The sequence below is a fragment of the Notothenia coriiceps genome, unplaced genomic scaffold (assembly GCF_000735185.1).
Source record: "Notothenia coriiceps isolate Sejong01 unplaced genomic scaffold, NC01 NC01_scaffold00002846, whole genome shotgun sequence".
NCBI classification, from domain to species: Eukaryota; Metazoa; Chordata; class Actinopteri; order Perciformes; family Nototheniidae; genus Notothenia; species Notothenia coriiceps.
This window is the reverse complement of record NW_011335547.1, coordinates 296026-321058: the sequence shown is the minus strand read 5'-3', so window position 1 is coordinate 321058 and position 25033 is coordinate 296026. Positions and strand designations below refer to the sequence as shown.

The 25033-nt window shown below is 38.7% G+C and overlaps 2 protein-coding genes across 2 annotated transcripts in view; one reads left to right on the top strand and one right to left on the bottom strand.

Moving 5' to 3' along the window:
* Positions 1-11751, top strand: part of shc3 (SHC (Src homology 2 domain containing) transforming protein 3) — a 29706-nt gene extending 17955 nt beyond the window's left edge. The window contains exons 4-14 of the mRNA XM_010766007.1: positions 146-216; positions 2160-2223; positions 4185-4304; positions 5225-5278; positions 5428-5479; positions 5572-5701; positions 6200-6353; positions 6773-6866; positions 6960-7151; positions 8591-8916; positions 9001-11751. Of these exons, the coding sequence (XP_010764309.1) occupies positions 146-216; positions 2160-2223; positions 4185-4304; positions 5225-5278; positions 5428-5479; positions 5572-5701; positions 6200-6353; positions 6773-6866; positions 6960-7151; positions 8591-8916; positions 9001-9129 (1386 nt within the window). The 3' untranslated portion in view covers positions 9130-11751. The remainder of the gene's footprint in view (positions 1-145; positions 217-2159; positions 2224-4184; positions 4305-5224; positions 5279-5427; positions 5480-5571; positions 5702-6199; positions 6354-6772; positions 6867-6959; positions 7152-8590; positions 8917-9000) is intronic.
* Positions 11752-13662: 1911 nt separating this feature from the next.
* On the bottom strand, positions 13663-16551 carry s1pr3b (sphingosine-1-phosphate receptor 3b). Its single transcript, XM_010766006.1, has 2 exons — positions 16440-16551; positions 13663-15996 (listed from the first exon to the last, which is right to left on the bottom strand). Exon 2 carries the CDS (start codon positions 15917-15919, stop codon positions 14780-14782), a length of 1140 nt encoding a protein of 379 aa, XP_010764308.1. The 5' UTR covers positions 15920-15996; positions 16440-16551; the 3' UTR covers positions 13663-14779.
* Between the last annotated feature and the right edge of the window lie 8482 nt (positions 16552-25033).

The window sequence follows — 25033 nt, the reverse complement described above, 5'->3', positions numbered from 1 at the left end:
CTTATCAAAACGCATTATTTATTTTAAATGAATTGTGTGTTGTAGTAGCATTACTGTTTCTTGGAATTAGTGAGTTTAGATTGATGCAAATAAATGAGGTATGTTTGTAATCATGAATGTAACGTTTGTCCTTTTTGCTTTCCAGTATCTCGGCTGTTTAGAAGTCCTTCGGTCAATGAGATCTCTGGATTTCACCACAAGATCACAAATTACAAGGTATGTTTGTTAACACTTTGTATTCGGACTTTTCATGATTGACTAGATTTACTCCAAAACTATTTTCAGTACAGCAGTCATTATCCCAGTTTACTATTAAAACCCACAAACAACACTTAAAGAGAAACTAAACTGAACACTTGATAGAATTCTTAACTATCCAACATTTGTTTTGAGTTATTTTGAAGGCTTTACTACGAAATCTCAAACATTTTGAATAAAAAATAATGTCATAAATATAACTCTATTTACATTTTCCATGGATCAGATCAGTGAAAATCTTTGATGTCACAAATTGTTTTTAGGTGACTAGTTGTTTAAACATTTACATTTTTGTCTACTAAAACACTTTATTTTGTAATAAAATCACTTCTCTCTGTCATGTCTTAGTTCATTGACATGTATAATTAGTCAGTTTTAAAAGGTTCAATCGGCAATTAGATAAATATTGTTTTAAAACATTGCGTACATTTTAGAGCACATTTAGGGTGTCTGTTATCACAATTAGTTTGCATGGAATGTTCTGACTCCATGTGTATGTTAGAAATCATTGACCAATGTGCAGTGAGGCAAAGGCCAGCAGTGAATCGGTTTGTGTCATGTCCACTTTTATGCTTGACTTCCTGAAGTCAGTCCAGGCTAACGGTAGTTTGCAAAGCCACACAGCAGCACTCTCTTACTTTCTCTCATTGTGCATGTGTAATAATAAAGAGCGATAGACAAACAAAGACAAATGTTATGTCTCATGCTACTGCTATTACTAGGTGAGGACTTTTCTAGAATAATCTACTGCTGTGAGTGATTTATCCACCTAGAAAGGACACAAACATTAGCATTTCTGTCATGAAACCAAATATTCACTTTGTCTCAGAGCGGGATTTGACTCTTCTGCATCAATGCAGCTCTACTTTTATCCACCATTTACTCCACATGTTGTCGTCATATATGTAAACGTTTTTATTACGGTGGTCATTTCTTAAAGGTAATTTTAGACGTTGGTGTGTAGAAGTGTATACCAGGTACAGTTTCCTGGTTTTACAGAGTTGCAATGCATTTGTAATATTCCCTATAGCACCTTTTTAAAACACTCTTCACTGCATATTGAATCCTGACGCAGATCTCTTGTGGTCAATGTGATTTTATTTAATATGTAACAACCTGTTGAGTCCAGGCATTGTTTAAATAACATATTTTTTTGTATTAGTTTAGTTTGTTAATTTATCTGTCAGTCTGTTTCCTTTTTTTTGGTATCATTTATTCATGGCTAAATTGTATTCATCTGCCATATGTTAATATCTTTATATATACAGTCTATGGTTGATATACAAAACATCTAAACGGATAACATCATATGAATCGATACATTTATAGATAAAGCAATAATTGTATGCAAGCAAAACATGAACTACAGGAAATACATACAGTAAGGCAGTTACACATGTCAAGTCAAAACCTTTATTTTATTCTACATACAGCCAACATTGTATTTTCCATGTATTCTTGGAATGAACAGTCGCATCATAACATGCAAATGTGTAATAGGAGAGAAAGAATGACTAGCTTTATTAATAAGGAATTGATGGGTGATCATTAAATAATTATTTAACTATCAACAAACCTAATTGTACCCACTTAACGAAAACATGAACCAACTCGTGTTCCCAAAAACAAATCAGCGTCTACATCTCAATTTGCAAAAATATATTGTACTCTGTGATTAGTGCTAACTAGCTAAGGTTAATATACATGATACCTGCTAAACATTAGCATGTTAGCATGATGGCTGAGAGTTATTTTTGGCATATGCATGAATGGACATTTTCCTTGTAAGATAAGAATACTGTTAATATTATTTTGAAAGCATTATCATGGGTAGTTACTCTGACTCTGCGGCTGTCTATGGTCACCATCTTGGCTTCACCCTCCTCTCGCCCTCTCTCTAGGGAAGCCATCAGCCTGGTGTGTGAGGCTGTTCCAGGGACCAAAGGAGCTCTGCGCAAGAGAAAGGTATATGGATGGAAAGAGAGGGAGGGAGGGAGGGAGGAAGTGAGATGCAGGGATCATGGGAAAAGTGATCTCTACACTGAGAGAGCTGATAAAAATGAATGTTACTTAATGGTACAGAAGGGAGAAAAACAGAGGAAATAACATTAGATATTAATTTACTCTTCCACGTTCTATAAATAGCATCGCCTCTGTAACTTCTTCCTCTCTTCCTTCATGTAAAAAGAGAGGGAAAACGGAGACAGATCGAGGGATTGTACTAAGAGAATAGAGGGAGAGAGAGGCAGAGGAGAGATGAAGAGGTATGGGACTGTATGTGCGTGGGCGTAGCTTCAGCCCACGATGCATTGCACACCGCGCGCACAGTGCTTAGTGACTCATGTAGTGCACAATATCTGTGATCAGGAGACTGAGCTAGTGTGTGTGTGTGTGTGTGTGTGTGTGTGAGCGTCTGTCTTCCCTGTGTTTGTGTGTGCGTGGGCATGGTGTGTGTCCACAGTGTGTGAGAAGACTGTGTCTTAATGTGGGGTGTGAAATGAAGCATTACTCTGCTCTCTAGAGCTTGTTCAAATGTCAGGGAAGAGTATATAACACCAAAAAAATCACGTAGACTAGTTTCTCTCGCAGAATAAATGTAAGATATAAGATGATGATGACAATTTGGCTGTGTGACAAATGCACTGTGGTGACATCAGCCTCATACTGAGAGTTTTGAATGGCTAATTTTATTCAACCCTATCGCCCCTTCTCTTATCAACACTCATTAATTCACTCACAAACCTATTATTAGATTAATTTGCAAGGCACCAACAGTAATCAATAAAGAATAATGTTTCTTCTGTATTAACTAAATAATAGTAAAATGACCCTTTACATTACTCCTTAAGGTGAGACACTGCAGGCTGAAACATAAGCACTGGTAGAATTTAAGAGTTAGCTATTTTGCTCTCATAGTTTATTTTTTCAGTTTAGTGAAAAGAAGACACCAAGTTTTTCTGTTTGCATCTGTAGACTTCTCTTAAATCCACCAAAGGTTATCGTTAGAAAATGTATACTTCGCAAACAATTTTAGGAAAACTGACATAAATGCTTAACTGGAGACATTTCATAGACATTTCGTTTAGTCCATTATATTATTTTTTCTACAATTCACCTGGTGTATGTCTCCTTAAAGGAAGAGTTTATTAATTGTTCATTTTGGTAAGTTTGCTTTGTCATTTATTCTCAGAAACGTACTAAATATGAATCTACATCTAGCAGCGGGTAGGCTTAGCTTAGCTCAGTGTTTCTCAAAGTGGGGGGGAGCTCACCCCTTGGGGGGCGCAGAGGCATGACAGGGGGTGCGCGAGAGACCAGGAGGAAAAATGGTTAGGAAAATAAAAAAATAATTTGGAAAATTATTGGTTCGAAAATAATATGATATACTATAGTACAGTACAAGTACGTCTGGGTCTCTGTGTCTCATTAAAGCTCGGCTCTGTGTGTGTGTGGAACGAGCCATTTTGTGTGCGAGCGAGAGAGAGAGCGCACCGGTACTGGAGATCGTTGTTGTTAGCTTCTGGTGCTAGCGAGCTACACTAACTGATATAACAAGTTTTTTCCACAACAAGGTGGAGGAGAGTCCTCTCCTGTCAGACTGAGAGGCTCAGTGAACTAAAGGACTCTCATTACGTGACTATTTGTGTTGGGGGGGAAACAACTTTTTTTTTTTTTGAGAACCACTGGCTTAGCTTATCAGGGAAACAAATAGCATGGATCTTTTGACATCTTTCCCAATGCTTATGCTAAGCTAAACTAAGCAGCTCTCTGCCAATCGGCTTCTGGCTGCAGCTTCATTTATACTTTAGAGACATCATTTAAGCTTTTATAACATTTAAGATATACTGTTTAATTGGTAAGAAGAGACTTAGTTGATGTATTTCATTTTGTTTGTGTGTGTCTGTGTCCTCCTGTGATCCCTTCAGCCACCGTCCAAAGCTCTGTCCAGTATCTTGGGTAAGAGCAACCTGCAGTTTGCTGGCATGTCCATCAACCTGAATATCTCCACTAGTAGCCTCAACCTGATGACCCCCGACTGCAAACAGGTCAGTGTGCAACCTTTATCAACACTTGTGATTCTGTGAGCCACAGGCATGCATTTAAGAAAATAGTACCACCATTGTTTTGTTAAAAGAAAATCCCCAATCAACCTATATAAATATGTGTGTGACGCACAAGAAATAAATAAACCTTAAAAACACTAACTGAAGAAGGCCATGAGATATGCTTCAAGCTTGGTGAATAGCTACCTTAAGTACCTTGTGTTTTCAGAATATTTACCCAAGTATCTACAGGATAAAGAGAAAATCTCCAGAGCCAAAGAAAGATCAGAGGACATTCTAAATTTAGAGATCTTATTTTTAGCCGTTTCTAAAGTGACACGTTTTTTAAAATAGAATCCAGAAGGTCTGTTTAAGGAGGTTTATGTGATAAAAGGAGGGAGTCAAGCAAGAGCACAAAAGCTCTCCAGATGTTGCAACATAAACGAAGGAGGTGGGCAACATGACTGCCCCCATGCACTTCATAACATTTAGCTTATGGTTTATGGGTAAAATACAAATATTTATTTTGTTGTGGTTATTGTTCACCCTGGTGCTCTTCTTGATACTACCTGCAGATGGTGCTATATAAATAAACAAATTAAAATCCACACGTATACACCACATAACATTTCAAAAGTATTGAGTATCTGTTTCTAAGGTTATAATGCAGAGAGAGTTTCAGAAAAGATGTTTCTAAGCACCAAATCTCACTCAATAAACTCATAGTTGTAGCTCATCAAAGTTAAACTAAACAGCCATCGATCTTCTCTCTTTTAATAAATGAGTTGGTAATGGCCTATAAATAAACCAAATTATTCTTATACAGTATACATAAATATACGTGTGTAGAATCTGATGCATTTGTATTGTAAAGAGGAATTTGCTAATTTTTTTAATGTACATGATACTTTTTATCTTGACAGATCATAGCCAACCATCACATGCAGTCCATCTCTTTTGCATCAGGTGGAGACCCTGTAAGTAACTCAACACTGTCAAAGAGTTTAGTGATTTTTAAAACCATAACAAAGATATTGAATAAACCACACAGTTCATGTTATGGTTTTGTTGTATTTTACCACTGGATATTATAACAACAAGTGTAATTTTTCCCTTTCGTTTTAAGGACACAACAGATTTTGTTGCCTATGTAGCAAAGGACCCTGTGAACAGAAGAGGTAGGTGTACGTCCCTCTGATCTCTATATGTTTTATTACATTTACTTACATTCAACATGCTCATTAAAGTGTGTTGCTCTGGCCCTCGTCAGCATGTCACATCCTGGAGTGCTCTGATGGGCTGGCCCAGGACGTTATCAGCACCATCGGCCAGGCCTTTGACCTTCGCTTCCAGCAGTACCTTCAGTGTCCCTCCAGCAAAATGTCCTCTACACATGACAGGTAGGGTATATGATACAGGGCATTAAACCTCATTGTTCCTGTCGAGGCATTTTTCCTAAAATTCTTCTGGCATTTCCTCAGAAGATAAATATAAAACTTACAACATACCTTTTCTTTTTAGCTCTGGACAAAGTAAATGATAAGCACATTGACATATTCACACATGATTTCAGAACAGTTACACCGTTTACACACACACACACACACACACACACACACACACACACACACACACACACACACACACACACACACACACACACACACACTACCGACCTATTGCATGTGAATGTTGGAAAGCTTAATGCACATTGACAGAAATGACAGCAGCGTCTCAGACTGAATCTTCTTCCAGAAGGTGTTCATGAAACACTCCTAAACCACACACACACACACACACACACACACACACACACACACACACACACACACACACACACACGCACACACACATGTTGGCAGTATTGCGTTTCATGATCAACCCATATTTGTCCTCAGGGTATTAAACATGGAGGAGTTGGCATGGACAGAGGAAGAGGAGGAGTCATCAGAGCATCCTTACTACAACAACATACCCGGGAAGATGCCGCCCCCTGGAGGCTTCATCGACACCCGGCTGACCAATCAGAACGCAGCGTCAGAGGGAGGCCAGGTACAACTCAATTTATGTTGGATAATCTCAGGATTTAGCAGAGTAATTCATTTTTTCATGGGTCAAAATTAGAGATACACCAATTGCAATTTTGTAGGGCGTTAAGAGAAATATTGAACGCATTCTTGAACATTTTTGTAACTTCTTCTTTCAAGGAAAATTAAATGTCATATGTATGTTATTTAAAAAAACAAAACATTGAACATTAAATCACTTACAATTTCTCCAAAACTGCACCAAGTAACTGGATCATTTTAATCTTGCAACTCCACAGACTTGCAGGGGTCAAAATATCAAGCTTCATGTCTTCCTTTTCATGCTGAAAAACTTCCACACCAATGTCCTTTATGTGTGTGTCCACTTTGTACATTTTAAAATATCAACTCATGATTTCTCTCTGGGTTTCTGTTTGTCATCAGGTGGGCCCAGCTTCAGTGGATCAGACATATTACCAAGGGCGGCACTGTGGAGAACACTGGGGAGATGGAAGAAAGCCCATAATCATACAACAGGGTAAGAAAATACACACTTTCCTGTGACTTGAATAGTCAAGTCATGAATTTCATAAATTGAACACAGTGGCTTTGATTGTTTCTCCAAATGTAGGATCCTTCGACATAAACAGTCTGCCGGAGAGTAAAGGTCAGGCTTCAAAAACAGTAGAGATGCCGGCGTATGTGAACACTCAGCAGATCGACGCCCAGGTGCTCGCTGCACTCCAGGCAGAGGCAGAAAATGTGACGAAGGGCATGGCGGCCGCAGCCAAAGAGAGCCCTCAGAAGGACCTGTTCGACATGAGTGAGTCTCGACTGAAGGTTCACTTTAACGCTGATCATGTGAATAGTGTCATAATGTTCTTTGGCTTTCAGAATAACACTGTAATGACTTTCTAATCAGAGTTCTTAATTATAGGGTTTTCCCAGCTTTTAGTTTCTCAGTGACATCGCCTTGGCATTATAATAACACCATATCAGTTTGGACACAAAAGGAGGAGTGTTATCATCTGCAGTTTTATTCTTTCATCTGTTCAACTTCCACCTTAGCTTTTCTTTAATTATACATGAAATATCTGTTACATACAGATCTTTGTAACTATGTATGAGAAATACATTTCACAAATTACATGTGAGCCATAAACTATAACATTCCAAATTAAGTGTGAGTGGAGGTGTTATCCTCCTCCTGCTGTAGCTCTCTCACTGTTAACAGTCCCATTATACTTTGTTCCTCCACTAACACACTCTAAATCCAATTCCATTCAAAAAATAAGATTTTCTAATTGATTTAAATGGTTATTTCATAATTAGTTTGGAAGAAGATGTTTGTGTGTTACATATCACAGCAGGAGATGTGTTAGTTACTCTAGAAAGGACGTTTGATTAAATAGGAAAGACACAGGGTCATAATTCTTCATTGTTTTTCATTTAAATATATTTTGTTACAATTTGTTTATGAGGGGAGGCCTGTGGTGCAGTGGTTTGTGCGTTGGTGTTCAGATCAGGGGGTCACAGGTTCAAACCCCACTGCAGTCAGCATGTCGTTGTGTCCCTGGGCAAGACACTTCACCCCAAATTGCTCCTGTGGGGATTGAGTATGTAAGTCGATTTGGATAAAAGCGTCTAACAAGTGACATGTAATGTAATGTAATGTTTAAATCCAGGTTTTTTGCTTGCAGTATACTTTTCCTTTGCCTTTTATCTAGTGCATGGCTACATCTCTAACTGCATTACCGCCACTTGTTGATCAATGGAATAGTGTAATATAAGTATTAAGACTATTGTATTCAATATATTTGCTTCAATCCATATTTCATGATGTTTTCCATTCAAAAACAACAGTTTTACAACGCTCCACAAACTGTTTTCTCTCTCGCCTGTTGCACACATACATTGCGGAGTAACAGCAATGACTTTATTCAAAAACGACGATGTTGTTCATTTTTTGTATTTGCAGTCATGAAATATGCCTACAAACAATTAAAGCTTCAAATAGATTAGGGTTACTATTCATTTTACTGCTATAAAGAAATGAACACCCTGTGGTCTGGCTAAAGCAGCAATGACTTTCTATTTCTAAGAGACATATTTAGTTTTTTTTACTAACCATTATAGTATCTGATATTATTGATGTCACAGTTCACAAGTCCTGACGGCTGTAGGGTATCAAGTTAAAACTCATACTACAGAAATCCATCCTCTCTTAATTGATTGTTTCGGCCCTGCTCTAACTTACACCAGAGCCCTTTGGGGATGCCATCCAGTCGCAGTCCAACCCGGGGTCCCAGGGGCCGGCCCAGCCCCAGGTGTCCAACCTCCACAAGGCGGCGTCCGTGGACAACCTGAGTCCCCTGCTTGTGCGCTCCGTGGCCTTCAGGGCCCAGGAGGAGCTGGAGGGCAAGACGTGGTACCACGGCAAAATGAGCCGCCGCGACGCGGAGAAACTGCTGAAAGAAGACGGAGACTTCCTGGTTCGTAAGAGCACTACCAACCCGGGGTCCTACGTCCTGACGGGCATGCACAATGGACTTTCCAAACACCTGCTGCTGGTGGACCCTGAAGGCACGGTAAGACGTGGCTAAAGGAAGTGTAGAGTGTGAACTCCTAATGTGGTCATGACAGATATTTAACCCCTCTTTCTCTTTTCAAAGGTACGGACAAAAGACCATATATTTGACAGCATTAGCCATCTTATTTGCCATCACCGTGACAACAATCTGCCGATTGTGTCAGCTGGCAGTGAACTTTGTCTCCTGCTGCCCGTTGGGAGGAAACAGTGATGTTTGCAATGCCTGCTGGGAAATGGGAAGCTCTGAACAGTCTCTCCTATCATACTGAAACTTGAAGATGGAACATGAGAAGATGCTTGAAGGCTTTACGCGCTGACAGTGATTTTGGGGGATTGGCCCGTGCTTACTTTACTGGAGGCACTGGAAGACCCAAGATTTGTTGAAGATAAAAGAAATTATTTATAGAACTGTTATTATTTTGTTGTGAGGACTGAAATGCTATATTTTTGAGAAGACATAGGTGCATTTGGACATAATATCTTGATTTGGTGTTTAAAAGCTAAAAGAATAAAAAAAGACAATTGTTCTTGTAGTTTAGACGAAGTGCAAATCAAACCTCAAAGAGGTGTTAACAAGAGTATTTTAGAATAAAGACCTACAATTTTAGTTTTGTCTGTCAAGCACAACCACATTTCTACAGAAGCCGTTGGCTGAGAGGATGAGCAAACAAACAGTTTGGAAAACTTAGTTTTTAATGAATTAGTTTGATAAAAAAAAGGTCCTTTAATCTCTCCGATAGTGTGACAGCTCACTAAATTAGTCACTATATGAAATCTGCTTTTATTGGGGATTAGACCTGAATGTGTTTTGCTTTGCAGTAGTCACAACGTGTTGGGGTGCTAACAGGCATCCTTCATAGTGCTGTCAATGGCTTTAAAGATAAACTTTTTTTATGATGTGTTTTCTCGTGTCACTGCAGTCGCATGACTTAAAATCAACTGTTCTTGTGGACATTGTTCGTAGACCTTGAAACCCCTTCATTTGAAAGAGGTGCTTGTGTATGCTGACACTGTAAAAACTATTTTTGCTTTTCAACCAGTGATTATTTCTGAATTGGTTTCCTCTGGATTTTTCTTTTAGGTGTGTAGTCAATGATTAGTTTGGGGGCTTGGGTCATGCACTTGATATTCTCACATTTTTAATTAGCATTTTCCGTCATTTTTTGGTGGACTTTTAAAAGGTATTGTTACTATTTGAATGACCGCAAATGAATAGCACAATCAGAATAAGTTGTAAGACAAATTACCAATGTGTTGAGATGTAATTGACCGTTTTTACTTAAGAATTAGGCAAACACAAAGTGTGCACTCAATACATCATGGTTATTATGAGATCACCTTCACTTATTTATTATAACAAAAGGAATTTCTCACTGATATCTTATTGCAAGACTACTGTTTTGCCACTAGATGTCATCGCAGAGATACTTTTTATCCCCGTCAGTCGCACACCTCTCTTGTGTTATCACCTAATAGTAGCAAAGGATGCTGGCCGTGTATTACTTTAAGAATTCCGATACCAACATTTTTTTTGCTTGACAGTTCAGAGTTAATTTGCATTTTGCCGTCCACTGTACACAATCATTCCTCAGAACGGTTTGCTGTATTTCCTCTTAAACACACTGTTTTTGTAGAGTAGGAATCAGACATGGCTCATAGAAATAATACACAGCAGTTCTTTTTTTATTTTATTTTTTATTTCATTGTTCATTTGGCAGGGACATTGCACATTCATGAACACTTAAAACACTAAATATTTCAAATGTAAATATGCCGGATTTAGCTTTGAGCTACTTTCCATCCACAGTCCCTCTAGCAACAGACTTTTCAAATGCTCTCATCCTTACTATTGTCAGTACTCTAATGGATACCAAATGAATGGGGCATTGTATTTGATATGCACTGGACCACTTCAATTGAACCAAAATCAGCATGTGTTCAATGAGTTTGACAAGACAGATGCAATGTAATATAACGTGCCTGTATTTTGCTGCAAGAGGGAGTGTACAATACATGCATCTCACAACAACACTTATTTTAGCAAAGAAGGATCCATATGACAATATCCACCTCTGGATTTATTTTGGTTGAAGCTGATAAGACTTTCCCTTGATTCCTTGTGTCCTTGAGAGTGGAAGAGGCCAAATATTTGATTGACAGAAGGTGAGAAAAAAAAGCGCGCAAAGAATCATGATATTTTTGGCAGTTATCACCCATTTACCTAAAAAAAATCCTTTTTGATGTAATTTCATCAAATCTAATATCTTGGGAGAAGGAATAATGCGCCAAATTTCAAAAAGCAGAATGCTATTTATATTAAACTTCTGAAGTGCACATTTGTAGAACCATCTTGACAAAGTTTTGAACAAAGCGTATGAATATCTAATTTACCAGGAACATCTCCATACTTGAATCTCTCTGATAACAACATGATTAGCTGTGTGGCATAAAGAAATTATACAACCAAACACGCTGGGACACAAAAAGAACAGAGCTTCTTTCCAGATTTCTGTTGATGAAAATGTGCCTTTTATTTGTACAAATGGTATTTTTATTTCTCTTCTCTCTTTCTTCAAAGTGCAATAGCTAATCTTCAATGGGGCATGCCTGTTCACTAGAGGTTGTGTTTTGCCCTGCTGCGTGTTGCTGCTTGAGACTACTGTTTCCTCTCTCTATCTGTCTCTTTCTCTCCCCCCCTCCCTCTCTATTATATATTATAAATGTATCATTTCCAGGTTCTGAATATAAATCTTTGTTGGAGGGAATCACACAGAAACTCACTATTTTGGAACAGGTATAGTTAAAAAAGGAAATAAAAACAAAGAAGTCCAAATTATGTTTACAGATTTAATCATTTGGTTGTATGGGTTTATCATAATTCTGTATGACTGTTGGCAATAAAACCGTGAATGTGCCGAATCTGTTGTATCTGCTGAAATGATCGATAACACATTTCACAGATTATCTTGTCATGCAGATACTTTTGGTTTATTTTAGCCAAGATTTGTGTAGATTTAAAGGTCCCTTATGTACACCTCTTTTTCAACAATATGTCATATAGGTCTTAGATATATACAATACATATCTCTGAAGTGTTTGGCTCGAAATAACAAACAGATCATGCATTGTAGTACGCCGTTTCAGCCCTGTTTCTAAAGTGCGGATTCTGTGGGTGTTTCTCAATATTGAGTATGCTTGCTTGGTAGCACATGTCTTCCGAGTCACTTGCTTCAGAAGCGAGGCAAGAATACTTCCTGGCATTCGGAAAACGGAGTGGAACAGGCGAACAAGTGTTTTCCGCCACAGATTTGGGCAAATTGGTCCGTGCGCAAAGCATTGTGGGGATTTTAAGACCGCGGAGTCTACACATGTGCAGCCTCGAAATTTCTCCAAACAAAGTACGCCGGGCGCGGCACTCGATGACGTAGTAGGATTAAAATAGTGGCTCTGCAGCAGCTTTACTCGCGATTGAGAAACACCCCCTGGCCGTTTCTCAATCTCGAGGAAACTGGCTTCCAAGCCAATATTTCAAGGATGCTACGTCATCGAGTGCCGCCGAAGGACTGTTCCAATCTCCAGCATACTTGGAATTCCACCGAGGCCGCGTCCTTTGTTTGGGGGTAATTTCGAGGCTGCACATGGGTAGACTTCGCGTCCTTAAAATCCCCACAATGCTTTGCGCACGGATCAATTTCCCCAAATCTGTGGCGGAAAATGTAAGGCGAGGCCTCTCATATGTCGCACACCTGCACACTTGCTAGCCTGTTCCACTCTTTGTTTTCCGAATGCCAGGAAGGATTCTTGCCTAGCTTCTGAAGCAAGTGACTCGGAAGACATGTGCTACAAAGCAAGCATCCTCGCGATTGAGAAACGGCCCCTGTGTCTGCATCTTGAAATGCTAATGAGGTGCTGCTGGCCACGCCCCTCTGAGAGATGATTGGTTTAAAAAACACAATGGTGCTCTACGAGTTGATTCATGTAAAAGGTGGGTGGGTGTTACCTTGGTTGGTTATTGGCTAATGGTTGCACAACCCAAAAAAACATTGTGACATCACAAAGTGGCCAAAATCTGATCAGCTGATTTTCAGGCAGGTTTTTATATAAATGGATCAGGACAAAGAGAAAGAGGGAATCTTTTTTCCTGCAACATTTTGAATCTCCTAACACAGAGGGTACACATATTATGTATAACAGACAGGAAAAAGTGGATTTTGCATAATAGGTGACCTTTAGGACAATTTTTTAAATAATTTCTGCCTCAAGCCCAATACAACAGAGGTGAATAATTTAGTTATTAAGAGTGAACGCATTGGAAACACGATTACAAAAATATATCCATTAACAGTTTACTTGTTATTCTGGATAAGCCGCAGAACACCCTAAGGGATTTTCAAAAACATAGTCCCAAGGAATATGGTTCAGGTCCCAGGGATGCTGTTCAGGAAAATAAGTTGCTATTATTTTTCTAAATCTGAAAGAAACACTAGCAAAAAAATGCATTCAACTTCATTGTATTGTGGCTACAGAAATCTCAGAGGCAGTTCTCTCTAAAATTGGACATATCAAATCCAAACCATCCGGCTAGATACCTATACAAATAACAATTATTTTCTCCAATGATTACATCGATAAAAAAAGACATCACTGCACTCTACTATAAACACGAGGTTTATTGTGTCAAAGCTAATATTCTATATTATATAAATAGCTGCATGTATTTAACATTTATTTCACATGCTGCATTCACATGCCTTCTCTGGCTTCATGCTAAATATGATTAAGTTGAACTTTGTAAGAAACTAATTAAAATCCAACAGACAACAGTCTAGGATTAAAGAGATTCTGTATTGAACGTGCAGCAAGTTGGAGAATATCTAGTCAGCATTGAGAAATGAACCTACATATATTGAGCAGCAGATGGAGCCCTGGCATCACTTAGACTACTGATGTTGAATGAACTGCATCAGCTACATTCATTGTGCAGTTTGAACAGATGCAGTTTGAACATGATGATGCTGATTTAATGAAACGAGTAACAGGTTTAACTCTTCAGCATGTGCTTTTTTACATTTCACTGACATCACATATACAATGTATAATTCAGTTATTCTTAAATAACTGCACGTAGTACTGAGTTGGCCTATAATTGAGTGAATATACAGTTACAGAATAATAAATACATTACATCGTTTATCATAACATGGATAATTGTCTACAATCATTCTTCATTATGTTATTTTTGCAGCACTATAATTGCACTTTAATTCATTGCAGGTGAGTTTCACTTCTTATTCGTGTTCTTGGTCACATCTGTAACTACAGAGGTAAGAGTTAAAAAAAAAAGAAGGTAAGAGCACTATTTATTTGCAAATTGTCCTCGTCCTGCAAAAACACAAACCTCCAAAAATGTCAACTTTGCATGTGGAAACATTTACAATGCATTATGTTCCCAATGATTCAATTGGTTTAAAGATTTACAGGTAACTTTAAAATGACGAAATTCGGAGATACGTAAATCTCACTGGAAAGAGATGTAATACTGTACTTGACAAAGAGTAAATATTGATTGTCTCCTTTAACCCTTTGGCCTCATACATTAATCAGTGTAATGTGTAGTCATTTTAATACACTTCCCATTAATGGATGATGCATATTTAAACACATCAAGCACCTATAGAATAAATCCACTGCCCTGCACTTCAAGAAATCCTTTGTTTGAACCAATCTGAGCTCGTATTTCGTTATGGTCACCAATTTTGACCAATACAAAGGTCCATTTTGTTATGGTCACCAATTCTGACCAATGCATAGGTCCAACATTAGGACCAAATGTCCCTTTGACATAGAGTAGATAACTTAGTTCAGTCTTTCATGTCACTTTCGATGACGGCCTTTGCAGCCCCCCCTGCCACCACTGAGACCTCGCCATGGGCCGCCTCCTGCCCCTTCTCCAGCTCCGCCTGCCTGGAGCTCTGCTGGCTCTGGTTGGGGTTGTTCTGGCTGCTCCACGACTTGCTCCTGCTGCGGCTAGGTTCCAGAGATTTCCTGTTTTCGCTGCCATTCCCAGAATCCTTCCCTCTGAAGCAAACGCCACACACCAGGCGCAGGAAGGCCATTCTCATCTCACGGCTGGCCAGAGTGTAAATGACCGGGTTCATGGCTGAGTTCAGCACAGCTACTGCGATGAACCATTCAGCCTTGTAGAGGATGGGGCAGCGCTGCACACATGCCACATCCACCAGGAGCAGGACGAAGATGGGCGTCCAGCAGGCGATGAAGACCCCGACCACAATGATGACGGTGCGCAGCAGGGACATTGCATGCTCAGAGTTCCTGTTCTTGCTCACCTTTCGACTGCTGGACTTCACAAGGATGTAAATGCGAGCATAAAGGACTGACATGGCCAAGAGCAAAACCATATAAACTGTGATACAGAAAGCTACATATTTCTTGCTGTAGAGAGGGAGAACAGTGGAGCAATCGGGGAGGTTGTCCAAGCAGTTCCAGCCTAGAATAGGCAAAGCGCCAAGAGAAATGGCAATCAGCCAGCAGGTCCCTATGAGCAGGAACACTCTGTAGTTCTTATTGGCATCATAAGGCCTCATTTTGATCATTGTCAGGTGTCGTTCTATAGCAATAGCCAGGAGACTAAAAATGGAGGCTCCAAGTGCAACAAACATGCTTCCCTCTCTGACGAACCAGAGGGCAGGCGAGAGCTGCAGGGTCTTCTCCCCCGACAGCAGCAGGTTCACCAGGTAGGCCACTCCAGCGAGCATGTCACACAGCGCCAAGTTGCCAATGAAGAAGTACATGCGGTTGTGGAATCTGTGGTTTCTCCATATTGCCACCAGCACGGTGAGGTTCTCCAGGACGATGAAGCTGCATATGATGAGGAACGCGATAGTTTTGGCGTCCACGTTGCCGGAGCCTGTGCCGACACTGGGTCGATGCTCCAGCTTCCCTGTGTGGTTGTAGTGGCGGTACACCTGAGGGTTGATCATCTTAAAAGCACCGGCCGCTGACACTGGATGTCAGAAGTGAGCAAGGAATCCAGTGTCAGCAATTTCACCGTGTTTAACTGCAGGGTAAGATGTGAGGGATGAGAGTGTTATTTGAAAAAGCAGCCAATTTAGAGTTCTTGAATATTGATCCAGTTATACAGCATTTAATGGTTTTCTATATTCGATTTTAACTGGATCTAGTTTTCCTAATGGAAACAGATCTTCTTAAAGACTAACAAATAGGTACCTGCTGTAAACGTTTAAAAGTATACACCTTAAAATACACCAATGCTGTTTGTTTGTTTGTTTGTTTACATAGGAATTTTTGGACCGTTGCCCAAACTAACAGGGGCTCATTTGAAAATGAAAATGAAGGTTTGCCTTAGCTTTTCATACACAGTAGTTTAACCGATAATCACAAACATACTGTACACTTCATCGATGACGATTTCACTGCACAGTAAATGAAACCTTGCAGATTTAAAGGAGTTCATGCCGATTCAAGTTTTACGCAACTTACCGTGGGATGCTCGAAGTCCGGGTTTAGTTGAAAGTGAAACGCGCACAGGGAGACACACATTTAATTGCTGAGAGGTCGATTATCCGTGTTTTCCAGATTTAACGTTGAACTTTAATCCCGTCTCCCTCGGCTCAGTGGAAGAAAGCTCTCCTCATCTTTTACTGATCTCTAAACTCCGCAGTGACGACGGTTGGCTGGAAGTCACACCCCCCTCCTCCCCTTGCTGCTCTCCGGCCAGGAGAGAAATGAAGGGGATGAAGGGTCAGTGAAGTAAAGGCAACCAGGTGTGTGGAAACAAACTCATGTCTTTTTCACAATATTTTTAACTATAATCCTGTCCCCGACATGTTCCTCAGCAAAAACCAACCAGGAACGTTTGAGGAACAACTTTAATGTTCCATATTAAATTCACAAGTGTTTAATTGATAGGCCTATATAATTGTGTGTGTTTTGAGGAAATTCGAACCAGTAATAGTTTTTAATATGTATATATAATTTATAATATATAGGACTATGTATTTTTTGTTTGAGCTTGTGAGCTAAAGCTAGCTAGCTCGATTAGCATATTTCATAGTTAGCTACCTAACTAGCTAAAATTAATTACATCTATAGCTTGCTTGCATTCAAATAAAAACATTTCAACATTGCTTATACAAAAAAAATCATAACATTACATGGTGCCAAACCTAATTTTTATCATACAGTCTCAGTCTTGCTAATTCTGTACTTCAAGTTAGCCAGTTAAATGTAGCCTTCTAGGTAGCCTACTGGCCTAATACAGAGATACTAGATAAATTGACAAGTACACATTTGTATAGAAATATAGAATAAAAACAGAATAGAGATTTCTAAAACTATGACTCTTTATGACTATGATGACACAGTTATATTATGTACAGCAGTGCAACAAAAGCCAGGCTCTGTAGATATACACGTACATGAGTTAACTCAACAAAAGTCTTTATTCTATACAAAAGTTGATTCTCCCTGCTGTCTTTCTTCTAGACATGGACAGAACATGAGAAATATGAATCATAAAATATGCTGTATGAGTCTAAGTTAAGATGACTGCAGCCCATCCTTTGTTCTGGTCCTTCTGTCGTGACCTCATATCCAGGAAGGATGGGCAGGGCTGGCAGAAAGGAGAGGGACTCAGAGCCTGGGAGACAGAAAGACAGATGATGACTCTTTGAAAAAGACGTGATGGAGTGGAATCTACACAGCATAGAATTAAAGACTTCCCTAACTAAAACTAAGCATAAAATGAACAAAATGGGACAACAAATAAACCGTCTATTTCAAACAAAATCCAGAAATTGCACCAGGAATAATTGAGTCATCAGCATTGTGAATATGACTCAGATGCTAGGATTCTTACTGCTTTAGCTTACTTTATACAGTGCCCCACATTTGGCTTGTTGCGATTTTCCCCAAACTAAGCACATCTTGTACTTTGTCACAGACCAAATCACTAAATAGTAGATCTCTTCCAGTGTCTGTGGTTAATAACCCAGATAAATGTTTTGTGTGGTTGGATAAACAGCTGTGGTCTGGCATTTGTCCATTAGCATTGTTACAGTCACAATTCTCAGTCATTTCTTGCAGGTCGCACTGTGCCAGCAGCAATGGGAAAAATCTCCGGGAAAAAGCCAAATAGTTACTCTGGACCCGCAGAAAATCTGGGACCAATCACAGAGTGGGTCTACGGTAAGGCAGCTGGATTAACAGACGGGGAACATGGTTGGAAAAACCTTGGGTTTTTCAGCAAACTACAGTGATGTGGGGCTCGCATCTGCATTTACATAAACGTTGAGCCAAATATGAAACCATCAGCAAGTACAAACCCATAATATGTGGTGAAAGTGAGTCTATGTCTATGTTTATTCATAGACTACTGAAGAAGAACATGGGTGGAGGGTTTTCACTTTTGCAGGACCACCCTCACTACTTTGGTTTGAGGGAGGCTTAATTCTTTGTCAGAAGGACAGTAATTAAAGCTGTCTGTCTCATTTTCAAGCATCAGTAGCTGTTCATCCCCCATAAAACTGCAAATGCACTGTATGTGTGATTTCCTGCCATTATAATGCTATATTATTTAAGTATAAAACCTACAGGCTGCAACCTCTCATTTGAAAGTACTGTATAATAAAGCCGCTGGCCTCAGAGTGGCTGGCCTCACAGATGGTAAAACCATTCCTCAGGGAGAGTTTCCACTGCTCATCTACAGGCTGCCCTGGACCTTATGCAGGATACAGTTTCTGTGTAATATTGTCAGTGGGTAGAAGGAGTATTCACATGATTTATTTAAGTCAAAGTAGCAATAACACTCTGCAGAACTGCTCCATTACAAGGGAAAAGTCCTGCTCCTAAAAATGTACTTCAGTAAAATTGCAATTCAAAGGTAGAGCAGGCCAACGTGTAGCTACTCTATAAACTGTAGCCTAATACTTTTTAGTGGATATTTCAATCTATAATAATGTTTCATTTTTTAAAGAACAAACATATGTTTTAAAATCTTAACCTGCAAATTAACACATTTACAGTTGTAGAGTAAATTAAGTATATATATATATATGCACCATGACATCAAGTCAAATTCCTCGTATGTGTGAACCTACCTGGCAATAAACCCGTTTCTGATTCTGATTCTGATGTGCTAAGGAAATAAAAGCAAACACAGAAAATCACATTAATTTTTTTTTCATGAATCACAGAAAATGGAAATACTTAATTAGTAACTTCTTGTACAACACTTGAGTCAATATACTTACTACTGCTGGACACTGTTTGATGTCAAATAAATGTAAAAAATATATATTTTTGTAATCTAAAGAGCTTTGCACAGGATCTTCTTGCTATCTGTGCATATCAATAAAACACATTTAACTAGATCCTCCTGACTCAGGACATTAACATAATCAGTATATTCATTATTAAACAATATGCAATAAAAAAGCAGCGTACATTTACAATTATTCATACGGTATACTAAGAACATTCATAATTGATTTTAATGCAGTTTATGTTACCGGTAGCATACAGTAATAGCCTCTCATTAAAACCAGAGAGCTCATGGTTAAATGAGAATGGACACACATACTAAAGGGCTCTAGTACAATAAGCACATTACAAAACCTATTTGGCTGGCATCACTGCAGCCATCACTGCAGCCAGGGTTTGCCTTGTTCGAGCTCTCAACCCCTCATTAGAGTGCAGGAGCTGGGGTCAAAGCCGTGGGCAGTGGGCACATCCATGTGCAATTACATGAAAACTCTGCCTTTAATTTCACCCTCTCCCTTCTTGAGGCAAAAACACACCCCGAGAGTCTGGGCTACAAATCGGAGGCGGACAGTCCCCTCCTGCCCTGTGGCTTTGTGGCGGCAGTATTTCTAGGCACGGCGGTCTCTTGCATGCAACTTAACAGAACAAGACCTCGGAGACATTACTGAGGCATCATTTCAGCTGTGGCACAGTTTAGTCTGGGATCTGCCAACTTTAAAAGGCCACACAAACAGGAATAGGTCTTCAGTTCTGTCACCTCCTTTTTCTGCAGAATTATACCTCTAGTTCTTTCAACATTATGTGCAGAGATCTTCATTTTCCATGTCATTTGTTACCAGCTGAGAGATTAATCGGATGGTTTAATTTCGGTTCTGCCAGTGAGTCGTACTTTAATAATACTACAGTGGCTCCTCAACAGACTATCCAGTGTCAAACTGGCTGACATTACTGTACGAGCAAGTTTAATGGACTGAAATCACTTAACACTGAAATTGGAGCCAGCTTTTCTGTAGAGGGCTCATTATAAGGGCTTCTGTGATAATTGCATGGTGCAGCCACGGTTACTGCCGGCTCTGCTGCATGTTAGCACACATGATATTTTCTTCCCCTCCACATACATACATGGCAAAAATCACACTTCCACATACAATATAATGATATGTAATACGTGTGTACAATGTTAGTAACATATCCTGAATTTTGTTCCAGAGAGGTACATACATTTTGTATTAGATGCCCTAAATATGACCTTATACTGTGCATTGCTTATAAATGATACTTATTCTTCATAGATACATTAAGCGTTTAAACAACATACATTTGGGGTTTATAGGACAGGTTATTTAAAATCAATCTGCATGTATTTTTTAGTAAGTAAATGGGAAGGAGTCCTTATCAAAGGATTTTAAAAATGAAATCTAAATTTGTACTGTAAGTGAAAAGGGTAATTGAATGTAAATTGGTACTCTATACACAAGATTCACCTAAATACTTAGCAGTCAAATGTAGAAAGGATAACTAATTCCAAACATGTCAAGTCAATATGTGATTTAACAAGCAACATTTGTATACAACATGGCAACAACAACAACAACAACAACAACAACAACAACAAGGTCCTAATAAATGGCTTATAATGTTGTGTAAAGCATGTATACGTGACCTGTTAATGATTACTGAAACTACTTTTTTGTTCGGGACAGACTACCGTAGTATGTTGCTTTAAGTTCATTCATTGTGTGCAGTGCACTCATTTCCCCTTGTACGCAGGTACAATTTGAATTAGTAGAATCAAAAGGGAAGTGGTAAAACTTACTGCGTTCATCATCTTTAATGTTGAACTACTGTTTTTATCCTTTTGGTCACTGTGTGCATTTGCTCATATCAAAGCTAAAGTGCAAGTGGTCCTCTCAGTGACTTATCACAGATTTTAAAGTCCATCCTGTAAATGCAGTTCCTGGTATTAAATCTAACACTGTTTTGACCTTATATGGGGACTTTATTTAGGCCTTCATATGTTGTCAGTCTGGCTATTATCCCACAACTCACCTCCCTGTTGAAAATGCTTTGTATAGTAAAAACGGTTTCCTTTCAGTTGAGTCCAACTGCATTGGCCTTCCAGACAGTTAATGTGAGAGTGCTGCAAGAATCCATCGATCACAAGGTCGGGCTTTTCTCCACAGGTCCATTAGGTCTGCAGTACTCAGAGCTCGTTGTATTGATGTCCAGCAGTCATTGGTCACTGCTTGACGAACTGCTGAACGGTTGGCTATTACATTGTCGTTAAAGGAGTCTGGAGTCTGTTGAGAAAAGGTCAAAGTTCATATATACCTCCTATTATCAATTTCTTACATTAATTATATTTATTGAGCTTTCATTCATTTGTAAATATACACATTTATGATAATGAATTACCCCATTTTGTATATCAAAACATTTAAAATCATCAGTTATTTATAAAACCAATATTTGAAGAGCTCTCATGTGGGCAGCCATTCAAAAATAGTTTGCCTTGCTTATAATGCATTACAATCAATGTTACTGTCATCTCTGGTCTTCATTTCTCTCTCTTGTCTTAGTGCTATAACCATAAGAGCACATTTAAAACAGTTATGTCTATAATTCTCCATTGAAAGCAACATTTAACTCGTTCATATTGCTCATTTGCACAAGTTAGACAACATTAGTTTTCTATAATAAGATTAGCTAAAGTAGAATGTGCTGTATATCCATTTATCCACTGGATGCCAATGTGTTGCAACAGCTTTTTACTGTAGGTGTTGCACATTATATTTTCACTTTTCATTTTTCAATGGCTACATCCATAACATAGATTTTTCATTAGACATCAATCATATTAGTAGTATGATTTAGACTTTACTCAAGAAGGTATAAGAAGCTTTGTTATCCGTTTGCTTCCTGTTGGTGAAATCAATAAAACTGCCCTTTAGCTACCTAGGAAATGACTCAGATGCATAGTAAGTAAACAGGAAGCCATTACAGCAGGTCTGATTAAATGTTGGTTATATTAAGCTTAGTACAAACTACTCCAGGTGATGGATGGATTCTGATGATATGAGAGATAGATATACTGGCATGCATATGCATGCCAGTATATCTATCTCTCATATCATCAGAATTTAAATCAGAGGAGCATTAGTTGCTCCTGAAAAAAAAAAAAAGTAAAGAACAAATGTGCCAAACATTTAAAAAACGGCCAATACACACACACAATTGTTTATTCCTTCCTACTCAGTTATGAAATGCAGTTATGAGGCTGGTTTTAGGTTAATAACGAGTCAATTACTTCAAAAAGTGTGTCTAAATGTCTCCATTTAGTCCAGCCTATGAGCTGTAAGGTGAATACATTAAATATATTCTTTAGCTGTCTTTACCTAGTTTGATTGTTATTTCCAGAAAGAGGCGAGGAGGATCTAAATGTCCAAGTGTTTTCTTAGAACAATCTAATTTTAGTCTTGGTATAAAATTAGGCCCTTTGCCCTGAAAGAGAACAATACCTCACGCAGTAGGTTACTGTGGCTCTTTCAGTTCCTTGTTACAAATAGATATGAATAAACTATAAAAGCAGAATCTTCATGGAGACATTTGTATTGTGATGTTTAGATGAATTGTCTCATATGTGCTGAAGGATTTCACAACGTATTTAATGTATACTTGACCTCCCTGGTGAAAATGCTTTGTATAGTAATACCTCCCAGCTGTGTATCCTTCTTCCCAAACAGTATACATATTTAATTAGGAGCATTATGACTGGTGCCTTCCAGACTTATGGCACACGCACACTTAAATATTTTACCTTAGTCAGACACTGACGAAAGAAGAAGGATTGTCTCGAGTGATCGCCTGGTGCCGAAAAACCTTAGACTTACAGGACAGCTGACAAACTGTCTGCAAATGATAAAGTTGCTGTGACATTCTCGTTTGTGTTGTGGGGGGAAAAAACGGTCTTACAGCGAAATCTGTAATGTCTAAATATAAACAACAACATGGCTGTGAAGATGAAAAGCCAAAGGAGACTTGAAGTGTATTGTCTACTCAAAAGATCTGTTAGTGCTGCAAGTAAGCATTTCATATACACTTGCAGGCAGTTATTATTTAGGATTATTGACTTTCCTACATACACTTGTTAAATGTATTCAAATTTCAGCACATAGACACAGTTAGCAAAAGATACTCCAAGCAGGAGCATTTAGCCGCAATGTGCTCCCAGGAGTTGGTGGAGACCCAAACGAAGCTAAAAATAATAATTCGACATACCTTTGCAAGGTGGCCAGGAACAAAACTCAATATGTTATGAACAACGTATGTTCCGGATGTGTAAATAGGTAACTGTTATGTCAGGACATTTTTAATGTTGTTTTTTCCCTAGTACAGGAAGGGGAAGAGAGACTAAAGCTAAGGGCCGTGGCTTGGTTTTGAACCTGAGACGCTGCTAAGAGGCTCTTTCTCTAACAGGTTAGCTATGGCACATTTATACTATTCAATTAATATAACACAATTTGGTTTACTTTTGTTTATATTTGCTGCCCAAAGTGGCCAAAATATGTTATTGTAGGTTAAAGTAATGGGGTTAATCACATAGAAACAGATTTTTGTTATATAGAGTATTTCAAATGTATTACGCTATAACGTTGATTATAGGTTTGTTTTTTGCAAATTGTTGATTTAAAGCTTACCTATCATGCAATATTTAGGCAATAGCATAGGTCTCAGATATATACAAATGTATAAAAAACATGTCTATGTAGTGTTTTGCTTGAAATACAAAATTCCCATTCTAGCCATGCCTCATATCCCTCTATTTCACTTCCTGTTACTAAAGTGCTGAATCGGGGTATAAAGCTTTAAAAAAGAAAATGCCTGCTCATGCGGGACCCAGCAGATACTGTCTAAAATAAATGCTGCGGTGATGAAACGCCAACACCACATCAAGGATTATTTCTGAAACATTATGGAGCTCAAAGGCTTTCTCTCTTTCTGGTTTACCACAAGGTGAGTTCCTTTTTATTTCCTGCTTCTTCACGCATGTGCTCTCTCCAGTACTGGTTAGCTCTGAGTGTTAGCGATGCTTGCTAATGTAAACAAAGGCCATATTACGTCCAAAACACGTCGGGCATTGATTCTGATAGGGCCGTGGGTCCACCACGTGGGTGCCATCCGATATGACGTAAATAACATCATATCGGATGGCAAATCTAGATCAGCTCGTTGTAGCCCCATTTTTCAGAGATTTGCGCACGGAGGAAAAGGGAGAGGGTTTTGTTTTCTGACACTTTGTGAGTTCCCTGACATGCCGGGGGCACATATTTATGTATAAAAGACATAAAAAAGTGCATTTTGCATGACAGGTCCCCTTTAAAGGTGAGCCTATTTTGAGGTTTAAATATTTATTTACCAGTTTATAAAAGTGGGTAAGGGGTTATTGAGCCACACAAGCAAGAAGTGCACACATTTCTTTTAATATAAAAACGATATGTTTCCTTGCAAAATATTTTTTATAATTAATACTGTGATTAAGTCTCCCTTTAGCACTGAATTTAGTTTCACTCCCAGCTCATGTGAGGCTATTACCATAGATGTCAGAACGCTGCTTTTTATGTCATACATATTGTTCTCGTAGTTGAAAATTCAGTTTAAAAGGATGTACAGAAACACTTTTTGGGAAAACTATGACAATGAAGAGAGGTGATTGAAGATGAGAAATTATTGTATATGTATGTATAAATGTAAATGTAAGTAGGAATAACTTGCTTAATGATTTAAAGGACAATCATTGATCAAGTAAAGGGTGG

What these genes read in the sequence shown, in the direction of transcription:
- s1pr3b (XM_010766006.1), bottom strand. Translation starts at nt 15,919, where the DNA reads ATGATCAACCCTCAGGTGTACCGCCACTACAACCACACAGGGAAGCTG.